The sequence below is a fragment of the Anolis sagrei genome, chromosome 3, assembly GCF_037176765.1.
Source record: "Anolis sagrei isolate rAnoSag1 chromosome 3, rAnoSag1.mat, whole genome shotgun sequence".
Classification (NCBI taxonomy): Eukaryota; Metazoa; Chordata; class Lepidosauria; order Squamata; family Dactyloidae; genus Anolis; species Anolis sagrei.
The window spans coordinates 217887978-217905518 of record NC_090023.1 but is presented as its reverse complement, the minus strand read 5'-3'; the positions used below and the strand labels follow the sequence as shown (position 1 = coordinate 217905518).

At 42.7% G+C, this 17541-nt stretch overlaps 1 protein-coding gene across 1 annotated transcript; it reads right to left on the bottom strand.

The window, feature by feature from the left end:
- Nucleotides 1–3381: 3381 nt before the first annotated feature.
- Nucleotides 3382–17292, bottom strand: HOGA1 (4-hydroxy-2-oxoglutarate aldolase 1). The gene is made up of 7 exons (XM_060768219.2): nucleotides 16994–17292; nucleotides 13814–13942; nucleotides 11240–11367; nucleotides 10895–11029; nucleotides 8186–8282; nucleotides 6555–6688; nucleotides 3382–4606 (listed from the first exon to the last, which is right to left on the bottom strand). The coding sequence occupies exons 1-7, from the start codon at nucleotides 17205–17207 to the stop codon at nucleotides 4457–4459; spliced, it is 987 nt and encodes a 328-aa protein (XP_060624202.2). The 5' UTR covers nucleotides 17208–17292; the 3' UTR covers nucleotides 3382–4456.
- Nucleotides 17293–17541: the final 249 nt, after the last annotated feature.

The following is a 17541-nucleotide window of genomic DNA, read 5'->3' as shown; positions in this document are numbered from 1 at the left end:
AAAAGGTAAAGGTTTTCCCATGGCCTTAAGTCTCTGCAGGGTGGTGCTCATCTCCATTTCTAAGCCAAAGAGCCAGCATTGTCCGTAGACACCTCCAAGGTCATGTGGCTGGCATGACTGTTTGGAGTGTCATTACCTTCTCGCTGGAGCGGTTGCACTCACATTTGTATGTTTTCCGACTGCTAGGTTGGCAGAAGCTGGGGCTAACAGCAGGAGCTCACCCCCTTTTCCCCAGATTCGAACTGCTGACCTTTCTGACAGCAAGTTCAGCAGCTCAGAGATTTAACTCAGTGTATCGCTATGAAATGTAGTAATCATAAATATAAGACTTCTTCATACATTAATCTTGGGCATAAAACGCATTCACTGCCTAGTACACAATTATACATAGTCCTTATTAGGAGGAGAGGGGATTGCCAAAGATTGAAACCTGATGCCTAGAACATCCAAACTCTTCCTATCTGCCAAACATGTGCATTCCCTCCCCTTGGTGTATGCTGTACATCCTGAAAAGGGAAACCCTGCTTGCTCTGTCTTTATCATATTTCGGATTTTAAATGTTTTCTTTATGTCAACAATTTCAATAATCACCGCATGTTCTTGAAAGAAGCTTGGGATTAGGTTTCTCCCCTCATAATAACATGAGTAGTTGAGGAATCATCCAGTATTGGCAAGAGAGGAGCACGTCTTTGCTCTTATTTTATCATCACACCTGAATTCCTTCACCTGCATCTAGCATTCTGCTACTACCTCTGTCCATGAGACACATTTCTCTAAATCCAAACGCAGCGCCCAGACACGCATCAAGGAACATGAAAGGCACTGCAGACTACTTCAACCAGAGAAGTCAGCCATAGCAGAGCACCTGATGAACCAGCCTGGACACAGCATATTATTTGAGAACACAGAAATGCTGGACCACACCAACAACCACCATGTCAGACTACACAGAGAAGCCATTGAAATCCACAAGCATGTGGACAATTTCAACAGAAAGAAAGAGACCATGAAAATGAACAAAATCTGGCTACCAGTATTAAAAAACTCTAAAATTATAACAGCTAAACAACAGAGAGGAAAAAACCAGGCACAGATTAACACCTCCCAGCAACAGATTTTCCCAGGCTCAGGCAGGCCTTCAAATGCTAATGAAGGTGATCAGCTAAACATTCACACCTAACTGCAGCAGGGAAGAGCTCCTTGCCCCACCCCAGGACATGAGAGAAGCCTCCTCGCAGGATTGCAAGCCATTCCACAGATATATGAACCCATTTTTCCCACTTCCAACAGACCTCACAACCTCTGAGGATGCTTGCCATAGATGCAGGCGAAACGTCAGGAGAAATGCCTCTAGAACATGGCTCTATAGCCCGAAAAAACCCACAAGAACCTAGTGATTCCAGCCATGAAAGCCTTCGACAATACATTAAATCTTAAGTGATTTTCAATTTATTTCCAGATAGACAACCATTGATCTCTATGCCACAGCCCTAATCCTCAGTTTTTATATTCCATTTCACCTTTCCCTGTAATTTTTACTCCTGCAGATCCACCACCATCAGTGCTTTGAAAGTGTCCTCCTCTTCAAGCATATCTACTTTTTCTTCCTTGTTGCCCCTTGTGTGAACAGCATCATGGTGCTGCCTCTTTTTCTTCCTCTAAATCCATCCTTAAACCACACCTTTCTGTGAAGACTGGCACTGCTCTCTAGTTCCTATACTCTTGTGTAACTTATATATACTGTAAGTATGTCCAATTTTAATAAAGCAGTTCTTTCCATCTCTAGCATCTATTATCCTTTCTCTACTTTTTTGTAATCTGAGCTAGGAACTTGTAGCTTTCCAGTTCCAATCATCCCCACCCAGCTTGGCCCATTATTCTAATAGGAAGGTGTCCATCGACATCTGGACAGCGCTGTGGTTTTAAAAAATTCTGTCCCCTCAAAGCAGATGGGCAAAGAAAGTGTACTCTGCAGACCACACATGGCCTAATGTCTTTTTTATTACTTGTCAATTCTTCCCTGCAGTATCTGATCCTGTTACATTTTGCCCCCCACCCTATATGCAAAAAGTAGCCTCCCATGTACTGGATAAGATTGCTATATAGCCCTACCTCCCAAAAACTGACTGAAAATTAGCTAAAAATCCCAGCAATGGAAACATCCAGATACTTCTGAGTTGCCATTCTGAATTTCAGTTGAAACAGCAATGTAAGTCCATTGGGTGTGTTTTTTCTTTGTGTACTTATGAAATTATCATAGGCTATGACATCTCTAGGCATTTCCAACTGTGTTTATCGTTAATATCTAGATTACTTACTTAGGCAATCCCTTGTAGCCTGAGGACGATGGTCCTCCAAGTATAGTGTCTTGGCGGTGGATGCATAGGTGGCAATGGAGATCTATTGCTCTGCATGTTCTTTCACAGTAGGGACATCAATTTCCAGATAGAAGGTGGTCCCGACAAAGGTTGGCTGAGTATGAGATGTTTCTCCCTTTTGCCCTCCATTCATGACTCTTCGAATTCCACAACACTGTTTGTAACAGATGACTTCCAGTTAGAGCGCTTAAGAGCCAGGGGTTCCCAGTTCTTGGTGTCTATGTCACAGTTGTTAAGATTAGCTTTAAGACCATCTTTAAATCTCTTTTCCTGTCACCAACTTTCTGTTTCTTGAGAGTATATTAATTGATTTGGGAGATGATGATCGGGCATTCTAACAACATGGCCCGTCTAGCAAAGTTAATGGCGGAGGATCATCACTTCAGTGCTGCTGGTCTTTGCTTCTCACAGAACGACTGTCTTCCCAAGACATTTGCATATTTTTTTGGAGGCAACACTGATGGAATCATTCCAGAAGTTGAGTGTGACATCTGTAAACAGTCCACATGTCACAGGCATATAACAGCGTTGGGAGGACAATAGCTTTATAAACAAACATCTTGATGTCTCTACTAATGTTCCGACCCTCAAACACTCTCTGCTTCATTCAGAAAAATGCTGCATTCGCAGAGCTCAGACAGTGTTGTATTTCAATGTCAATGTTGACTTTTGTTGAGAGGTGTTTGCCAAGGTAGTGGAAATGGTCAACATTTTCTAATGTTACACCATTAATATGTATTTCTGGCACTGTATGAAATCTATAGGGTTCTTGACTTCCATTGACCATCAGCCAAAATGATAGTTTACTGTGCTGAGGAGGGTTGTCACCTGTCATTTGGGTGCTAGGAGTACAGAAACAAGCATTACATTCGGTTCTCTATTATATTCTTCAATGAGGAATCCAAGCCTCTTTCCTTTGCCTCTCTGCTGAGATTGTGAGATAACAATTCAATCAAGTCCCCTCTTTACCCCTGAAAAGCAGAATGTAACGTTTACTAACGACTGGGAAAACCACAACAGAATCTCTTTAATTTTAAAATTGTGTCACACTGAAAAACTATTCGACTCCCTGTCACATCCGTCCCAGGAGCTGAAAGGAAGCAAGTCAAAAGTACATCAGGAAGCAGTGTTGGCTGTGAAACATCATTTTCCCTCTTAATTAATGCTTTCCAATAACTAGTTTGGCTCTTGTCAATACTCTGAATGTATTGGTCAAACCTGCACCCCAACTCCTTCTCCTACATTTTTATTCACATCAAGAATTAGCAGTTGTTCGGCAAATCCAGGTTCATAGAAGCAGGACATGCACTCATGCAATAAACTCTTCCCTTCAAACATTTGACTTAATCATGGAACGTATTGTTGGGAACAAGAGGTGATACTTGAACCTGGTAAATCAGGATAGGAACAATGATATCTCACCACCCTAACAATGAAGGGGATTATGGAGATCTTTCAGTTTTAGAACCAGGGAGTGGCATATCTAATCAGTCCTGAGATTAAAGGACAATAGAGCAGGCAATGGAGTAAAGCATATACCATAATAGGTGACCAAAAGGCTCATCATTGTGTGCCTTCAAGTAATTTCTGATGTATAGTGACCCTATCATAATACCATTGCAAAATACATTCAGAAAGGGGAGGGGGTTGCCTTCCTCTGTCGCTCAGGAAATGTGACTTATCCAAGGTCACCCAGTATATTTCCCAGGTGGAGTGGAAATTTGAACCCTGGTTTCTGAGGACCTTGGTCCAACACACTAACTGCTATAGTCAGAGGACTATAAAAGGAAATAGGCCAATCTTAAAACAATGGGGCAAAGCCTATATAGCAAAGGGAATTTCTATGACAAGACGATTAATTTCTTTGAAGTTCCGCTCCAGAGTTTACTTTTCCTTGTTTGTCTGCTATTTCAACACTTAGATTTCCAATAAAGCATGACAATGAAAGAGGTGTGGGTTGGATGACCTGTATTTCAGTAAATGTGAAAACTGATGCCCAGCGAGGCTGCCAAAAAAACCCAAAAAAACCACCTGGCTATTTCCAGGTTTCAAGTTCTTGTTTGGAACAGCATAGCATTTCAGAGCCAACCGTTGGAAGTGAAATCCTGGCGCAGTCCTTTCACTTGTATCTCACTTAAAGGGAGCAAAGGGGCACGACAGAGGCCTCCATTGTAACCAAACCACTCCATGGCCTGCTTGAGGCCTGGGATTCCAAACTTTTGAGTCACCTGTGAGGACAGAAAAAGTGGCAATGTCTGAAAATGATCATTTGAACAACAGGGTATAATAGGCATGTGCAAACCTACTTTAACATGCCAGCATTATTCAGTTCAAGTCTTAGAGAATCTGTAAGTAATTGAAGTTTTGCACAATCTAGGGCAGCCTTTCCGAGATCAGGTGTGCTGTTGTTGTTGTTCATTCGTTCAGTCGTCTCCGACTCTTTGTGACCTCATGGACCAGCCCATGCCAGAGCTCCCTGTCGGCCGTCGCCACCCCCAGCTCCTTCAAGGTCAGTCCAGTCACTTCAAGATCAGGTGTGCTACAAGTCCCATTATTCTTAATCAGCAAGAACATTGAGTCAGCTTTTGAGAGATGGTGAAGCCTTAGTGCAGTATATCTAATAGATGAGTGTCAAAGCAGAATGATTCCTTTTTTATCCTTAGTGAAATGCTCAATGAACATTTTATGACAAAATTTCTTAAATAATGTTTGATTCCTGCTTAGATTACACGAGGTCTAGAATGTATACGGTTGAGAATTAAGGGAGATCCCTACTAGCCCAATTACATACAAAGCCCAGTGATATAAGAAGCACCCTGATTTTACACCAGGCCAAAATTCTATGGAACTAGGCCCTAGAATCATAGAGTTGTAAGAGACATCGTGGACCATCCAGTCCAACCCCTTGCCAAGAAGCAGGAAAATCGCATTAAAAACATTCCCGACAAATGGCCATCCAGCCCTGCTTAAAAATCCCCAAAGAAGGAACCTCCACCATACTCCGGGGCAGAGAGTTCCACTGCTGGACAGCTCTCACAGTCAGGAAGTTCTTTCAAATCTCCTTTCCTGCAATTTGAAGTCATTGTTCTGAGTCCTAGTCTTCAGCGCAGCAGAAAACAAACTTGTTCCCTCCTCGCTATGACTTCCCCTCACATATTTATACATAACCATCATGTCTCCTCTCAGCCTTCTCTTCTGCAGGCTAAACATGCCCAGCTCTTTAAGTAGCTCCTCAAGGACTCCAAGATATTTTTCATGTGCACTGCCAATGAGCCAGACTTCTTCCGTTAGGTATCTTTGCATTTAATTTTTGTGCCTAAGTGGAGTATCTTGCGTTTGTCTCTGCTGAACTTCATTTTGTTAGTTCTGGCCCATCTCAATCTGTTAAGATTGTTTTGAATTCTGTTTTGTTTTAACCAGCAGCTACTCTCATGCATCTCTCTTGGTACTGCATACATTGTAACCTAGGGCACTGAATACGTTACCTACACATGTGTTGTAGCAATGACCTATGGTATCTTAGGGCCCTTCCAGACAGGCCCTATATCCCAGGATCTCATCCCAAATTTTCTGTTTCTCCCAGATTATTTGGCAGTGGGGATTCATGTAATCTAGTTTAAAGCAAAAAAACAAAAAAAACAAAAACAAAAACAAAAAAAACCTGGGATCAGAACCTGGGAAATAAGGCCTGTCTGGAAGGGCCCTTCGTGTTAACAGGAATAAAGAGAGGTAGCCTAATACCAAGTTAGACTATTTCCAACTTAGCCAAGCATTGTGTACAATGGCCAGCATGTTCTCAAAGCGGAGACAACAGAAGCAATGGAATTACAAATCATGGACACATTTATGGAAATATTAAATGGCACAGATATTAATCTGCCAATTTTTGTGTTTACCAATTGCAGATCATGTTTTCCCTCTCACTTGAAAAAATGCAAGGCAAATAAGCAAAGGAAGGAAACATGGAATGGTATTAGCTTAGAAACTGACATTCACAAAATGGGAATGGGCAGGATTTAGTCTTGCATGCAGATAGGACTGGAACTTTATCCTATGGGCCAGAACCTCCACTGAAATATTTTTCTTGAGCTGTGGAAGATCTCTTTCATGGCCTGGAAGAAAGGCATTATACTGTCTCCCAATGCCATATTTCCCCCCCCATCCTATTGCGCTTACTGCAGTGTTTGGCTCAATGAGCCGATGCTGCAATTCACGAGCCTCGTCCCAGCTTCCAGCTTGACATAGCTGCTCAAGCTGACAGACTTGAGTGCCAAGTACATTAGCAAGGGCACAGATTCCTCCAACAGCACCTGGAACAGGGAAAAGAGTAAATAAAGAAGAGTATACTGCCAGTGAAACAATTTTCCATGCTTCATTTCTGCTCTATTACCAGCCCCAGAGTTCTTTCTGAGTCGGCTCCTTCCCATCAGTTGATTGCTTGGTGCAATAGCCTGGAAATGCTGTGTTAGCCTTTCAGATTTACTTTTTGGACTGCAACTCTCAGAATCCCCTAGCCAGCTTGTCCAGTGCAGATAAATAACTTTCCCAAGCTCTGATATCAAATGTTGAAATGTTATTGCCAGCATTTCAAACGCCACGTTAAAATATGGGTATGACCAAACTTTCGGACAGCAAAGTTTGTAGTCCAATAAGATAATAAGGGATAGTGGGTAAAATATGATAGCTGGAACCCAGTGCTGGTAGCGTTACACTGGTTGCGCAATGCGACTCTCATGAGACAGCGCACTAAGTGAGAGACGCAGCTGTGGGAGGATACCAGTGAAGCAATGTAATGCAGGTGGGACAGGATAACAGTGAAATAATGTAACAGTAACTGGATTTGATTCATTTTTCACCACTGCTTGTATTTCTCCCCTCCTTTTTATCCTTCCTTCCAATCCAACTATGTTTTTGAACATGTTTGCATAGGATCTCCAGATAGCCTACATCACTATGCTTGCCTGTCCGTCCCCCCCCCCCCCCCCCTTTCTACTGAACTACCTTGTCGACTCTGTCGCAGCTGAGTCTCTCACAGCGTCCGGTCTCTCACGCACATGGTGCTGTGTCTCGCGCATGTGTTCCCTTCTCTAATTCACAGCCGCGTCACGCAACCAGCTAGTGCTACCAGCACTGGGTCCCAGCTATCATACTTTCACCGAATAGTGAATGGACTAATTGAATAACTACGGACTTGATTTTGGATGGAGTGATTCTAATAACTGTTTTTAAATCATGTTGTTTATCAGTGGGTTTTAATATAAATGATATTGCATTATCGATGTTTAATTTTTATGCTTTATGTCTAAATGTTATTTTATGTTTATGTTTTAATTTGGTTAGGTTAATTTATAGTTATATGTTATTGTCTTGCTATTATCTTTCGGCTTTCACATGTATGTACAGCATTGAATTTTGCCTTTATAACGTTGGAAAGCTCTTTGAGTTCCCTTAGGGGGAGAAAAACGGTATATAAATGTAGTAAATAAATAAATACATTTCATTTGTTACTTTCTAGTTATTCTGTTAAAGCAGTGGTTCCCAATCTTTGGTCCTCTAATTGTTTTGGACATCAGCTCCCAGAAATCCCAGCCATCCTATCAGCTGTCAAAGTTGTGGGAGCTGAAGTTCGAAACACCTGGAGGACAAAAGGTTGGGAACAACTGTGTTAAAGGCATCTTATATGAAACCAAGTTAGAAAATACTTCTGGTATGCTCATTCAATCTGTTACAGCAACTAGCATGTGTTCCAAAACATCCAGATACACAGAAATGTCCCCATGTGGAGGTATGTTCCTGCCATCACCTACCTACGATGTAGCCAGCCAGCAGAAAACCAGCTGATCCAGCCAGTACTTGGAAGTCCTCATTTTGGGTCTTGTGGACAAGGAGTGCTATGCGGGTGATCTGGCAAGAGAGGAGATGGTGAGTAAGGCGGCATCTTAGTAGGGTGCCAAAAGGAGTAATTGGCAGTGGACACTAGAAACTCACAAAAATGAGTACATAGGCCAAAAACATTAATGGACATGAAGCTGGTATCCTGGAAAGATTGATCTAGTACTGCCAAACTAGATTTCCTTTTTTAAAAAATTTATGAAGCAATTTTTCCCAAGGTAAATCCTTCCAGACTTTTATGCCTCAAACTCCCATAAGCCCCAAGAACATGACCCATGATGAGGAACAATGGATAGCCTCGTTCCTGGAGATATTATGAGCTACACCAGTGGTCCTCAACCTGTGAGTTCCCAGGTGTTTTGGCCTACAACTCCCAGAAATTCCAGCCAGTTTACCAGCTGTTAGAATTTCTTGGAGTTGAAGGCCAAAACATCTGGGGACCCACAGGCTGAGAACCACTGGTGTAGCTCATAATATCTCCAGGAACGAGGCTTAGAGAAGACTGGTGTATGGCTTGATTTTCAGTTATGGAAATTTTCCTGACACTACGCTAAACAGATTACGATTTTTAATGAAGGACGCCGTCCTGTTCAATAGATTCTCTTTTTTGCTTCCTGACTGATGAACAGCAGCTAACACCATTCTCAGGGAAGAAGGAAGAATGAAATGAGTCGTCTGCAAATCTAAACAGAAAGCAGTTTAAGGTCCCAAAATCCTTTTACATTGCAAATTCTTCAAGGCTATCTGGCAGCCCCATGGAGCTCACTTTTTGCGAAAACTATTTTGCACTTTTCTAAAAGAGCCCTGAAAGACCCTCTTGCCAGGCTAGCTAAGAATCCTTAGGACTGAGTCAGCTTCTGTGGGCTGTAGACTAGAAAAGTAATATTTCCAAGGTCTAGCAGAGGTCACAGCCAGTATCTCTATATCTCCAGAGGGGAAAATGTTGGAAAAAAGCAAAATCTTGCTGTATTGTCAAAGGCTTTCATGGCTGAAATCACTGGGTTATTGTAGGTTTTTCAGGCTATATGGCCATGTTCTAGAAGTATTCTCTCCTGACATTTCGCCTGCATCTATGGCAAGCATCCTCAGAGGTTGTGAGGATGCTTGCCATAGATGCAGGCGAAACGTCAGGAGAGAATGCTTCTAGAACATGGCTATATAGCCTGAAAAACCTACAACAACCCAAATCTTGCTGCTTTATTGAAATCTCAGTTTTTGCAGCCCTGTTAGAAGAACTGACTTGATCTGACACTTTGAGCCCTTCTACACCACCCTATATCCCAGAATATCAAGGCAGAAAATCCCACAATATCTATTTTGAACTGGATTATCTTAGTCCACGCTCAGATAATGTGGGATATTCTGCCTTGATATTCTGGGAGATAGGGCTATGTGGAGGGGCCCTTTGAAAGCATCCATATTTTAAGAGTTAGAATTTAAGATTTTAAGTAGCTCTATCACAAATGCCCCACAGATCACAGTTTCATGAATGCTCTGACGTGCAGCTATAGACATCTCTGCATATACAAAGCCTCTTTCCTACAGACACCCTTGAGCCGAAGACAGATTCAACATGTTGAGCACAATATCAGGGTGGAAACAACCAGCTTACCTTGCTTTTAACCCAGGCATGGGCAAACTTCACCCCTCCAGGTATTTTTGACTTTAATTCCCACAATTACCAACAGCTGATAGGCTGTTAGGAATTGTGGGAGTTGAAGTCCAAAACACCTGGAGGGCTGAAGTTTGCCCATTCCTGTTCTAACCTGTATACTTGACCCAGAGCTTAAATGCATTATTTTTATTGCACCTTCACAAATTCCCTCAACAGCAGAAGCCACGTTTTTGGGGAAGTTATGGGAGCGGTAGTTTTTTTAAAACCCTTTTCCAGCCTCGGTTTGACTGAACAGGAAGTATAATATCTGCACGGGATATTCAATGTGCACCTTATCACAATATTTCTTAATATTCTTTCCCCCTCCTTCAATCTGCTTCATGACACCAATTTGAAAGTGGAATAAACGATCATCTGCATATATAAAGTCAATTTCCTGGACTGCACAAAATGATTGTTTCAAGTTAAGGGCTCTATTTGGTTCTGGAGGAACACAAAGTTGGGTCTCAGAACAGAACTGAAGGCCATCCAGCTCTGCCCACTCCCATCCAGCTCAGCATCAGAGGCAAATGTGGATAGTGCCTGATGTCGGAGAGATTGCGCAAGAGGTTTCTACCTTGTTAGCATTGTGAACCACCAAATGTTTTTGTGTCAAGTAAAAATATAACTTCTTGTAATTTTTGTTATTATCCAGAAATGTGTAGAGTTTAACGTTGGATCTCATTCTTTTGTCTGGTTTAGTTTGAGGATTTAATTTTTGTTTGTGTGTGTTGTAGTTGTTGTTTTAGGCACCAAATAGACAGAGAGAAAAACATGTCTAATTTTATATATCTGTATATTGCACTCCAACTAAGAAAATATTGGGAGGCCTCCAGAACCTCAGAGGGAGCCCTTAAGAGAACATGATTAAACTCCTCAAATTCAGATTCTCATCAGCAGCCTGGGGTGTAATTACAGCCCTCCCAGCAATATCAGCTTTGCTCAGCATTCAACTCCAACTTTCACTTACGTTGCCACCACTGTCCTTGATCCCCACAATGTTGGGGTGTTGCGCTAATGTGAGCACCGCATCAATGGGCAGGTCCAGCCCTGTGTTGGCTGGGACACTGTAGAGTATCACAGGGATCGGAGAGGCATCAGCCACCTGGGGAATTGAAACCAGCAGCACACATGAGCATGTAAGGAAACAACCAGCACATTTAGAATAAGGTCTCCTGCAACGAGATACTCTGCAGCAAGCCCTATCATTGAGGGTAGATCCAGAACACTTTCTTTAGTGTGGCAGAACCTAGGTACATGGCGGTTGTTCCCTTGATGTGACAAATCATAAAGGTGCCCCAACCCCATTCTTCACCTGTGTGTAATGATGGATCAAGGCAGCACTGGTCATGCTTCCCCGGAAGTAGAAAGGAGTTACCACAAGGGCAGCATCAGCACCTCCGTCGGCCATTAGCGCTGTCATTTCAATGGTGCTCCGAGTTGCTAAGGAGAAAAGGGTGAGTGGGGCAAATTATCTGGAGGAAGGTAACCCCACTAGGTCAAGGTTTTAATAGCTTATGGAAACAAAAGTGGGGCCTTGTTGCAAAGCTTCTGGGAGTAATATATGTTTTTAATGGTTTTTGTGCTGTATTGATTTTATATTGATTTTATAATGCTGTTTTAAATGTTTTAATTGTATATTATGGATTGTTCTGGCATCAAATTGCTGCCAATTTGTAAGCTGCCTTGAGTTGCCTTCAGGCTTGAGAAAGGTGGGATAGAAATATCATAAATAAATAAATAAATAAAGTGAGAAACCCTCTTCAGGCTAGGGAACTATATTCCAGTTTGGGAAGAATCTGAGGAGACGGAGACTAAACCTACACTGCAGAATTATAGCAGATTGTCACCACCTTAATTGCCATGATTCCATGTTATGGAATAATTTTAAAAATCAATAAATAATACAATTTATTTATATTCTGCTCTGTCTTCCTGAGAGGACTCAGAGTGGATTGAAGGATACACAGATAGGCAAACATTCAGTGCCTTCTAATACAGTGAAATACAAATACACAGAATAAAGGTAAAAGCTTCCCTTTTCAGCTGCGGCTTCCGGAGGTGGTGCTCAAGTCCGATCATGAGGAAGTGCTCTTTTCCCATTTCCATTTATTATTAAAGCGTATTTCTAACAGGGTTATTGTGTATTTATGGGGAAGCCCTTCTCACATATGAAGCTGACAGATCAGCCTGTCCCTTAAGATTACTGTAGTTTTGTGAAATATTTATCCATCTCTGACACAGAGCTCTAGTACCACAACAAACTACAAATCTCAGGATTCCATAGGACAGAGCTGCGGCAATTAATGTGCTATCAACCTATTATAATTCTGTAATGTGATATGATTTATGGATTGGACACATTGAGTGAAACCCCAAGCTATCTCAGGTTGAAGGACTCCCACAATAATATTGAAAATATGAAATCAGGGTGTATATGTGTGTGTGTGTGATAGATATAGATATAGATATAGAGAGAGACTCCTCTCATAATCTAAAAGCTAACCTGAAATTATTTATTTATGCATAAATCCAGAAGTCTAGAAACCATGTTCCAGCGGTGGATGGAGATAACACCTACAAGCAGCAAGGCTTTTTAAAAACTCTGCCCTAGGTCCTGCACTGTCAGAAGTGCAAAATACAAATTAAGTTTGTTTGTTTTTTTCATGTCAAGAGCGACTTGAGAAACTGCAAATCGCTTCTGGTGTGAGAGAATTGGCCGTCTGCAAGAATGTTGCCCAGTGGACGGCCGGATGTTTGATGTTTTACCATCTTTGTGGGAGGCTTCTCTCATGTCCCCGCATGGGGAGCTGGAGCTGACAGAGGGGAGCTCAACCACTCTCCCCGGATTCAAACCATTGACCTGTTGGTCAGCAGTCCTGCCAGCACAAAGGTTTAACCCATTCCGCCACAGGGGGCTTTGAGATTAAGTAGAATAATTAGACAAACTGATGAAACTAGACATCATTGTATCTATATTCCTACTAAACATACAAAAAATAGTTCAATTCAGTGGTTGCCTATTCGGGAGGAAATCTAATACGGGAATTTATGGGATACGAAGTCCAGCTCAATTCATGTAACAGCTCTCTCAGGTTTAAATAGCCTCTTAACTTGTATATTTGATCTGAATTCAACTAAACAATCTTGCAATCCTGTCCTTGCTATATCAGCTAAAGACAGAAACAAGAATTCAGAAATGGTCCGCATTAGTAGAATTTGTATGTGGCTGAGTTTCCTCCCTAAGAGTTTATCAGGGAGCTAGAGGCTGGTGTACTTCAGGACCTGGAAGGTTCTTTATGAGAAACGTAATATGATGACATGTCAAGTGTCCATAACTGAGCAATGGGAGAATGATGCTCTGGGTGCCACTATGGGCCACTTCAGCATGTCACTATATTCTTTCAATTAAAAAGGAAATCCTGTGATTTCTGTTGGGGCATGTAAGAAATCAGTTAGTGTGTGTGTGTAAACTGTAAAATAAGATGCATGAAGTTGATTGGTTGGGCTACACCCGAGGAGCTAGCTGAGCCTGGAAGTTTTGGATATTGTTACATTTTTCAGGCGTGAGCTGTGCAGGTGCTTGCAGAGAGACAGAGAGACAATTTGGAGTTTGCTCTTGCTTCATGAGCTGCTGGAAGGAGTTTCTCCACATGGACAAAGAAAGACTATTTTAAATATCTCTAAAAGGACATTATGTGAGTCGATGCAACTGATCACATGATTGTATATATGTTGTTCTGTATTACGAAGAGTAAACCACTTGTTCTTTATTGATCATCTGCGTGGCATATTTTCTTTCTCTGACAAGATAGTGTGTGGATTGATCAAGCGTGAACTACACATGATTTTACATTATGTCACAATTCCTAGTAGTGTCATTACTCACATTCACATCCAGTCCCAGCAAGAAGAAGATTTTCCCTGGGTATCGTTTCACGCACGCGTCTCACTATTTCCAGGCGTTCCTGCTGTGTCAAGTAGGGAGTTTCCCCATTGGAACCCTGCACCACAAAACCTATCAAAAAGTGCATGTTGGTTTTCATCATTTCACATAACCACCAGAAGTTATAGGCTCATTTCAAGTATTGGCATGTCATTTCTTAAAGCAGGCATGGGCCAACTTCAGCCCTCCAGGTGCTTTGGACTTCCACAATTCCTAACAGCCTTAGGCCCCTTCCGTTTCCCCCTCAGCCGCTTACGTTTGCCCATACCTGTCTTAAGGTTTCCAAAATGACTTACCAGCCCAAACAGCCAAACTTAAAATCAAATAAAAGCATTAGCATAATTTAAAGGTAAAACTGATTAATGCAAACGAAATACTGTAGATGCAAACAGCAGGCCACATCAATAAAGGAGCAGACAGTGAAGCAAGCAGAACAACAGCTCACCAGGAACTTTATGTGACCTGTTCAGCCTGGATAGATGAAAAATCTTAAACTGGAACCTAAAGAATATTTAAATCACTTCTATTTGGGGAGAGTAAAGTCAGCCCTCTGTATCCACAGAATCCTTATCTCTTGATTCAACCATCCATGGCTTGAAATTATTATTTTTAATTCCAAAAAGCACGCCTTGATCTTGCCATTTTATATATGGAACCCACGTTCCTGTTTCCATTGTATATAATGGGCATTGAGCATTCACAGATTTTGGTATCCACAAGGGATGCTGGAGCCAAAGTCCAGCAGATACCAAGGGACTACTATATTCCATCAGTTTTCTTCTCGCCAGCTGCTATATACCTCAAAAAGGCAGGGATATTGAGAGTATGATCTATGGAACTGTTTTTAAAGGATTGTGAATATTCACACAGAAAGAAGCTTATATGTTTGGTCCCAGGCTGCTTAAAATGGGAAAGCAAGAGTTGGGGATGTACAGCATACATATGTTGCTGGATTGCAAATCCTACAAACACCATATCAGGGAATTATAACTTATTGACTTTCTTCTTGACACATATGTATGTATTTTTAAAAGATGTATGCATTTTGCTGGGCTCTATATGGATAGCTGGGAGGCAATGAATTTGGGAGCATTCAGAAAGAATACATGACCATATACAAGTATGGCATCAATGTGACATGGTCTATTTATTAAGGGTATATGTACTCTGTAGAATTAATGCAGTTTGATGCCACTTTAACTGCCAGGGTTAAAGTGCACTGAGCCCCCGGTGGTGCAGTGGGTTAAACCCCTGTGCCGGCAGGACTGAAGACCGACAGGTTGCAGGTTCGAATCCGGGGAGAGTCGGATGAGCTCCCTCTACCAGCTCCAGCTCCTCATCCGGGGACATGATAGAAGCCTCCTACAAGGATGATAAAAACACCAAAATCATCCAGGCATCCCCTGGGCAACGTCCTTGCAGACGGCCAATTCTCTCACACCAGAAGCGACTTGCAGTTTCTCAAGTTACTCCTGACACGACCAAAAAACTGCCAGGGTTCATTGTTATGTCAGGAGCAACTTGAGAAACTGCAAGTCACTTCTGGTGTGAGAGAATTGGCCGTCTGCGAGGACATTGACCAGGGGATGCCTGGATGTTTTACCACCCAGTGGGAGGCTTCTCTCATGTCCCCGCATGGGAAGCTAGAGCTGGCAGATGGGAGCTCACCCTGCTCCCCAAATTCGAACCACTGACCTTTTGGTCAGCATTTCTGCCAGCACAAGGGTTTAACCATTGTGCCACCGGGGGATCCTTATAGTGGGAGTTGTTGTTTAATGAGACAACAGCACTCCTTGGCAGTGAAGGCCTTGTAAAACCACAACTCTCATAACATTAAGCCATGGCAATTAAAGTAGTGTCAAACTGTATTAATGTGACTGTGTAGATGCATCATAGGACAGGAGAAGCCCTGCCATTATGCAGAGTGAGGCAGCTACCTCAGGAAACAGATGGTAACATAACAAAACATGAAATATACATTGTTGTTGTTGTTGTTTCACTGCCAAAGGGTGTGAAGCATACTTGTGAGATTTTCTTACACAGGACCAAAACAACTAGGCTGACCTTAGATGCTATGGCTGGTCATTCAGGTGAAGCCAATTTGCTGCTCCTCCACATACTTTGGACAAGGAAAATGTTATTTGGAGCGAGGGAAAGAGAAAACAATTGCCAAGTAATGCAACTTTCTCCTTTACTTCTGTCTCCCACAGGACTTCAAAGTCCAGGCAAGCAGCCATGTGTATCCTTGAAGACAGAGGAATAGTTATCTACTCCACTGAACACCCTCTTCCTATGTTCCTGAAACACGTCCAGCAAATGCAAGGAACCACAAATGAAAGCAATGTCCTTTTGCTTTCCCCCATTTGTTGCAAGTCACATAAGTTATAGATGTCAGAGAAACAACAAAAACCACGGTTCTGCCTTGATTTCTGTGTATGTCTTCTTCTAACTGACCAGAGGTTATTTGCCTTCAGACAGTGAAACTTTTCATTTATGAGCAGAAGAGTTACATCTTTTCCTGTCCCTTTAATATCTTTATAGCAAAATCTGAAGGACTAATTTGGTGATGACCCAGTTTTACATCAGAAACTGTCTTAGGTTGAGATAGGTGTGAATGTTGCAACAGGCCACCTTGATTAGCATTTAATGACCTTGCAGCTTCAAGGTCTGGCTTCTTACTGCCTGGGGGAATCCTTTGTTGGGAGGATTTTTGCAGTGTAATAAACTTTTCCCATGTTTGTTAAAATGATAGAACCAATTCAGAAGTGACATTTTTTAAAATCCAGAAACAAACAAAAAAATAATGTTACTCACACTAGAGAAAAAAATCCACTTGAAATCCGGTTTCTGCCTCCTGCAGAATTCTGGAGTTTGTAGTTTAGGGAGGCTGTTAAAGGCTCCTCCCTAGACCACAAACCCCAGAATTCTGCAGGAGGCAGAAACCAGATTTTAAGTGGATTTGTTTCTCTAGTGTGATGAAGTGCAATCCCCCAGGCAGAGGGAACAGAGGAGGAGGAGGAGGAGTCCACGCAGGTTTCCTTTTCCGGCTCTGAGCCTGATCAGACCGGATTTTTGCCGGACTTCTCCTTTGGGGCAGATCCTGGCCGGCCCTCCTGTCCCTACCTCGGAAGGGGATCCGTCCATAGAGGCGTAGGTTCTCCTCCAAGTGGCTGTAGCCCACCTCTCCTTGCTTGGTGAAGGGAGTGACCAAAGGCGGGTAGATGCCCCGCAGGTCCAGCTTCCGAGGAGGGCCCCCCGAATGGAGACCCCTCTGGGCGGCCCTGGGACCAAGCAGGGGACGGAGCCGGGCTTGGAGGGCTAGCAGTGCCCTAGCCATGCTTGCCCCGCTTCTCCTGGGCCAAGGGAAGGGCAAGGAAGAACAAGCCCGACTCACAAAGCGAAGGTCGAAGTCTCTCAAGTTGAAGAGGGAGGGTTCTGCTGCCTCCTTGCTGCACATTTTTGGCTCAGTCAAGCGTGGGCAAACTTTGGCCCTCCAGGTGTTTTGGACTCCAACTCCCACCATTCCTAACAGCCTCAGGCCCCTTCCTTTTCCCCCTCTGCCGCTTAAGTGGCTGAGGGGGAAAAGGAAAGGGCCTGAGGCTGTTAGGAATGGTGGGAGTTGGAGTCCAAAACATCTGGAAGGCCCAAGTTGGCCCAGGCCTGGGTTACAC

Coding starts and splice junctions, on each gene's coding strand:
- HOGA1 (XM_060768219.2), bottom strand. CDS start 17,207: ATGGCTAGGGCACTGCTAGCCCTCCAAGCCCGGCTCCGTCCCCTGCTT. Junction 8,283..10,894: donor TCAAGGACAGTGGTGGCAAC/GTAAGTGAAAGT, acceptor CTCTCTTGCCAG/ATCACCCGCATAGCACTCCT. Junction 6,689..8,185: donor GCTGGCTGGCTACATCGTAG/GTAGGTGATGGC, acceptor TCCCTGTTCCAG/GTGCTGTTGGAGGAATCTGT.